Here is a 6258-nt window from a genome sequence, read left to right as displayed (position 1 = left end):
GAAAGAGCCAACGATTACTTACATTTTCACTTGTCTCCTCCTGGGAAAAACCCCAATCCTGATAAGCCCTGAGAAAAGGTCTCATTGTCTAAATCCCCCAGCGGCGGCAGGACCTAGGACCCTCTGCATTCCTCCCCATCTATAAGGCGGCTCAGCCTCAAGCCCCAAGCCCTGGGTCAGCCCCTGGCCAGTGAGGAGGTCCCCAGGGGAGGCTGGGCCCAGCCTGGCTATGGGGGAGCTTCCTGCCTCAGACCCTTCTCCCCTGCCTCAGTCTCCCTTTCCTCCCCTAGTCTCTTCCCTCTCCTCTCTTTCCTTCCTTTTTCACCTCCTTCTCCCCTGCCTTCTTTCACTTCCTCCTAAGAGGGGACCATTTCCCCCCAAGACGCAGACACAGCTCTTGCTCCCCCGGAGTGGACAATGCACTGCAGCTGCCTGGCTGAGGGCATCCCTGCCATCACCTCCCGTAACTTCTGGATCTCAGGTGAGCCTCCGCCACGTGTCCCAGCTGTGCTCCAGCAGTGCCCCAGAGGCCTCGGGAGCAGTGGGATGGCACTCACTCCCCTCTCCACCCCAGGCCTGGCCTTCCCCGACTGGGCCTACAAAGCCGAGTCATCCCCGGGCTCCCGGCAGATCCAGCTATGGCACTTCATCCTGGAGCTGCTGCAGAAGGAGGAGTTCCGCCATGTCATCGCCTGGCAGCAGGGAGAGTACGGGGAGTTTGTCATCAAGGATCCAGATGAGGTGGCCCGCCTCTGGGGCTGCAGGAAGTGCAAACCACAGATGAATTATGACAAGCTGAGCCGGGCCCTCAGGTGAGAGGAGGCAGCCAACGTGGCCAGACAGGGCAGAGTTCAAAGAAAAGAGCTGTGGTTTCTGGCACCCCTGTCAGATTCCCGCCCCTCCAAGGCTTGGGAAATGCTCTGGAGTATGGTAAGATGTCCAGTGGTTATCCAGGAACAGCTCGGGGTTTGCCTTGGCAGCCTGGGGACGGGGGATGTGGCTGCGTCTCTGACTGCATCCTCCCTGTCACTGGGCCCACCCTTTATTCTCAACCTTGGAATCTCCAGATATTACTACAATAAGAGGATCCTGCACAAGACCAAAGGCAAGAGGTTCACTTACAAGTTCAACTTCAGCAAGCTCATCGTAGTCAACTACCCTCTGTGGGAGTTGCGGGCACCGCCCTCCCTCCACGTGCTGCTGGGGACCCCTGCTCTGTTTCGACCAGCCCTGGTGCCCGTGGGTGTACAGAGTGAGGTAGGCGTGAAAGCTGGTCCTGTCCCCAGAGCTCCACCAGAACCTGCCTCTCTGTCCAGGAGGCCCCCAACCCTCCTCTCTGCCTCAGGGGCCCATCAGCTTTCAATGTTCTTCTCCCCCTGCATCCTAGTCCCTGAGTGTCCCAGGGGTGGGGGTGATACTCTGAATCACCCCTACATATTTAACGATCCCTATAGTAGAGCACCTGCCCCTGAGAGAGGGCAACTCCTTCTGTGCCAGGATCACAGGGAAGGGAGTGGGGGGGTCTCAAGGGAGGGTCCAGGACATGTGGGCAGTGCTGACTTAACAACCATTCTGAGAGTATTTCATTATTTTAATGACCGGTCATTAAAACAAACAATGTATCCTGGGGAATACGTGCCAGGGAGGGTCCATTCAACCCCTGAGCCTGCTCTCCTCACTCCCCAGTTCCTGCATAGCAGGCTGTCCACCCATCGGGCCATGGCAGAGCAGCTGGCTGGACAGCGGACCCCTCAAGGACCACCAGAGGCCTCTGGGGACAAGAAGGGAAGCAGCAGCATTGTCCACCGTGAGTGCTCAGGACTGGGGAGGGCCCAGGGAATCTTAAGCAGAGGAGAGGAGGACCCCTTTTTTTTTTTTCTTTTTTTTTTTTTGCGGTACGCGGGCCTCTCACTGTTGTGGCCTCTCCCGTTGTGGAGCACAGGCTCCGGACGCACAGGCTCAGCGGCCATGGCTCACGGGCCCAGGCGCTCCACGGCATGTGGGATCTTCCTGGACCGGGGCACGAACCTGTGTCCCCTGCATCGGCAGGCGGACTCTCAACCACTGCGCCACCAGGGAAGCCCGGGAGGACCCTTTTGATTGAGCACATAGGTGAGGGGGCATGAGTCAAATGATAGGTCATGTATTCATTCAACAAACATTTATTGCTCACCAGCTATTTACTTACTAAGTGTGGGGACCCAGAGATGAAAGATGGCTCTCAAGATGCTCAGATCAGTGGGGAGCAGAGATGGGAGGATGGTCAGTGACCAGTGCTGAGATTTAGGGAAGCACAAGGTGCTATGGGAATGCAGATGAGTTGGGGCTTCCTGGAGGAGGCTACACCTGAGCAGGTGAAGAAGATGGAGAAAGATGCCCAGGCAGAGGGAACAGCATTTGTGAAGTAAAAAGCTGCTAGTGTGTGTAGTAAATCTGAAGATCTGCTGGTAGCTTACATGGTGAGAATAAGGTGCGTGATGGGAGTGGGGACAAGGAGGCGGGTGAGAGACGAGGCTGGTGAGGCAGACAGGTGTCTGGGCACGGAGGGCCTCTGAAGCCATGCTGAGGGGGCTTGGACTTGATCCTGTGGACAGGAGGGACCCAGAGGGAGAGGCACATCCAGATGTTCGTTTTGCAAAGACAACTTGGGTTGATGTAGGGTTTGGGGTGGAAGAGGCATACAACTGATGTTGGAGGCTTTGAAGATCATCTAGGCAGAGGACGATGGGGACAGAACCAAGGCAAGGGCCATGGGTGGAGAAGGAGGCCCAACTGAAGAGAGATTGGGAAGATAAACTTCACCCATTCATTCCCTTATTCACTCATTTCTTCTTTCAACAAATAGCACATGGGCTCCTGTTGAATGTGCCAGGCCCTGTCCTAGGGCCAGGGGTGCCAATGTGAGCAAGACTGCCTTTATAGAGCTTGTAGACAAGAGGGGTTTTGTGGACATTCAGTTAATAATCCAACAAGTAGATAAGTAATGATAATTGTGCTAACTGATACAGGGAAGTTCAGGGTGCAGCCGGGAAGATTTCCTTGACAAAGTGACATTTGAGCTGAGACCCAAAATGTAAATCGGTGCCAGCTTAGTTCAGAGGGAGAGAGGAGAGCATAGCAAGCAGAGAGAATAAGGTGTGCAAAGGTCCTGGGGCAGGAAAGAGGAACCAGGAGGAAGCCAGTGTGACAACACATGGTGATGGAGGGGGACACGGCAAAAATGCAGGCAGAGGCCAGTTCTTCCAGGGCTGTAAGCTGGGAAGAGGCAAAGTCAGATTTTCTGTGAAAAAGATCACAGAGACACTTGACCAACACAAGGCTCTTCTGCAGAGGCCCAAGACCTATCCCTCCACTTCTGGCAATTTCATGGAACAAAGACCCATGGCCCTCACCCCACCCAAGCGCAGCTGAGAGCCCAGAGGTCCCACCTCCCAGAGAATGCAGGGCACCTGGCTCTGGGTCCTCATGAGCACAGCCAAGGCTGTGGGTGTAAGGCAGTCCAAGACCTGCTAGGACTCGTAGGGCCACAAGTCTGGCAGCCTGGAGCAAGACAGCACCTGAACACCTCTCTGTTCTTCCACCCACACCCACCCTGGGAATGCCTTGGGCACAGAGCTGCTCTCTTTGGGAAACTATGAGGGGGAAATCAAAAAATATTCCCTGGCGAGCCCCCGCTTGGCGTGAGGTATTTTGCACCTGCCTGCCCTCTGCGGGTACACAGGCCCTGCCTGTGCTTGGGTCCTGGGGCACACTAAGCAGCTTTAGGTCACTGGGAGTCTGGTAGCAGCCACATGCCCACTTCTGGATCGGGATTCCAGAAGGGTGTGCCAGCCCTTCACTCCACCTTCACTCACCGCATTTGGTGTCAAGAGAGGAAGCTGCTTCTGGGCAGAAGAGCGGCCAGGACTACTGAGCCAGGGGCAGAAGCTGCAGGACCAGAGCTGGGAAGGGACGGGGAGGGGTAGGAGGATTCTTAGAACCATCTTCTCCACATGCCTACTCCGCTGTGGGGCCCTGAGGGGGGACACTGCCCCCAGGAGCCCCAGGGGACACAAACTTCCTGGGGGAAAATAGCCGTCTTCACGTCATCTAAGGACCCAAGAAAAGGATAGTGACCTAGGAGAAGGTACCCTCTGGCAGGGGTCTCCACGCTTTTCCTCATGAAGAATCATTTTTACTATTTTCCCCTTTCACAGACCCAGCATCAGAAATATTGTTCCTACCAAATAAATCGGATGAATTAAGTAATAACTTTGTTTTTCCAGTTTTTACTAACTATAGCCCTGCTGATGTCATCACCTTGGGTTGATACTTGCTAAGAAAAAATGTGGAACTGGAGTTAGGTTTTTTGAACTATAGAAAGTGGTGTGAAGTTCTATATAATCATCCCCAGAGATCCCAGGCTAGGAGTCCCTATTGCATGATCCTGGGGAAACAGGGCAGATTTGGAAGGAGTGGAAGGAGGGAGGGCTTCTTGGAAGAGGAGAGCTATAGGCCAGAGCCAACCAGAGAAGGGGAAGGCTGGGGCTCACCCCACATGCTTGGCCTCACAGCTCAGCAGGCCCCATGATGCTGTTTGATCTTAGCTGGGAGCAGGGGGTTTATGGATGAAGGAACCGAGGACTGAGAATTTAAATGACAAACCCACGGCCACACGCAAACCCATGGCCACACAACTAGATCTTTGCCCAGCTAGAAAAGAACCAGAGTCCTTTGCTACAGGGACGAGGAGAGTGAAGAATGGATCCATTGAGTTATGGCAAAGAATATCCTCATTCATTCATCCAACACATTTTTATTGAGCACTTAATACGCACCAGGCTGGGTTGGATCCCAGGATCCAGAATAAAACAGACACAGTTCCTGCCACCGCAGCGTTGGGGACACAGATATTAAATAATCACACAAATGACTGCTGATTCTGAGCAACAGGGCCCTGGAGGAGAGTACCAGGAAGGATGAGGGGGGAGTCCAGGGGCTCTCACCTAGGCTGGGAAGGCTCAGAGGCTTCCCCAAGGAGAAGACATTTACAATAAGATGTGAGGCAAAGAAAAAAGGAAGGTGCACAGGTGGGCAGAGAAGGTTTCAAGCAGGAGCAAAAAGAAATGGGAGGGCTTCCCTGGTGGCGCAGTGGTTGAGAGTCCGCTTTCCGATGCAGGGGACACGGGTTCGTGCCCCGGTCCGGGAGGATCCCACATGCCATTGAGCAGCTGGGCCCGTGAGCCATGGCCGCTGAGCCTGCGCGTCCGGAGCCTGTGCTCCGCAACGGGAAAGGCCACAACAGTGAGAGGCCCGCGTACCGCCAAAAAAAAAAAAAGAAAGAAATGGGAAGTGGGCAGAGAAAGGAGACATCTCCAGCGGAGGGGACTCGCTGACCCTTTCTCTCTCTCTCTCTCTCTCTCTCTAGGACTTGGCTCTGCCCCAGCCCCCTGCCGGCTCAGCCCTTGCTGCCATTTGGGGAGCCCCCAAGACGAGCCTCCCAGTTTTGCCTCCTTCACCCCTCCCCTGCCACCCCCTGTCCCCTCTGACTGGCCCCACCTCTCAGGGCCTTTTTTGCCCCCTGTCCCCGCAGGGCAGCACTTCCCAGGGTCCTCCATGCCGGACACCCTGCTCCCAGGACCTGCAGGGGCCCCAGCATCCCGGCATTTTCCCGGCCTTCCTCTGTTGGCCGGGCTGGCGCAGGGGGCTGGGGAGAGGCTCTGGCTCTCAAGCCTGAGGCCCGAGGGGCTGGAGGTAAAGCCTGAGCCCATGATGGATCCCAGGGAGGGCTTCTCCTCAGAGAGGCAGGAACCCTACATTGTAGAGGAAAGTCCTGTGACCCCCAATCCGGAGAACTTCGAAGCAGTGTGGCCCTTGGATCTTACTTAATGGGGGAGGAAGATGTGAAGTGGGGGGGGTGTCCCCCAAACTCCATCTCACCTCTTATTTACCTCCCTTCTGGCTTTGTTCCTTCCCCTGGCTGGAAACAGCTTTAAATTGTAGAACGATCTGAAGGAACGGAGTTGCACGCAAGGAGATGTGGGGCATCGCAGGGAAAAAGCGTATGTGGGGATGGGGAAGATTGAGGCAGAGTGCCCCCTCCCACCAAACTGCTAATCAGATTAAGGAGACATTCTTAATCTCAATTTTTTTTGAGGGAGAAAGGGAATAAGGTTTCCATAGGTTTCCATCATTTGAAAGACCCTATACCTACCCACATGAGACAGGAAATTAAGAGTCTAAGTTGGGGAAGGGTCAGGAGTTGTTTTGTTCCCCGAG

General features: G+C 54.9%; 1 protein-coding gene across 1 annotated transcript; it reads left to right on the top strand.

Annotated features, from left to right (window-relative positions):
• Window positions 1-417: 417 nt before the first annotated feature.
• Window positions 418-5868, top strand: LOC307065149 (ETS translocation variant 3-like protein; the record flags this gene model as incomplete). Its single annotated transcript, XM_079721963.1, has 5 exons — window positions 418-481; window positions 575-812; window positions 1068-1257; window positions 1687-1807; window positions 5408-5868. 5 exons carry the CDS (start codon window positions 418-420, stop codon window positions 5866-5868), a joined length of 1074 nt encoding a protein of 357 aa, XP_079578089.1.
• Between the last annotated feature and the right edge of the window lie 390 nt (window positions 5869-6258).

Source organism: Hyperoodon ampullatus, assembly GCF_949752795.1.
Source record: "Hyperoodon ampullatus genome assembly, chromosome: 2".
Classification (NCBI taxonomy): domain Eukaryota; kingdom Metazoa; phylum Chordata; class Mammalia; order Artiodactyla; family Ziphiidae; genus Hyperoodon; species Hyperoodon ampullatus.
The sequence above is the reverse complement of the archived record's forward strand: the minus strand, read 5'-3'. Positions and strand labels throughout refer to the sequence as shown.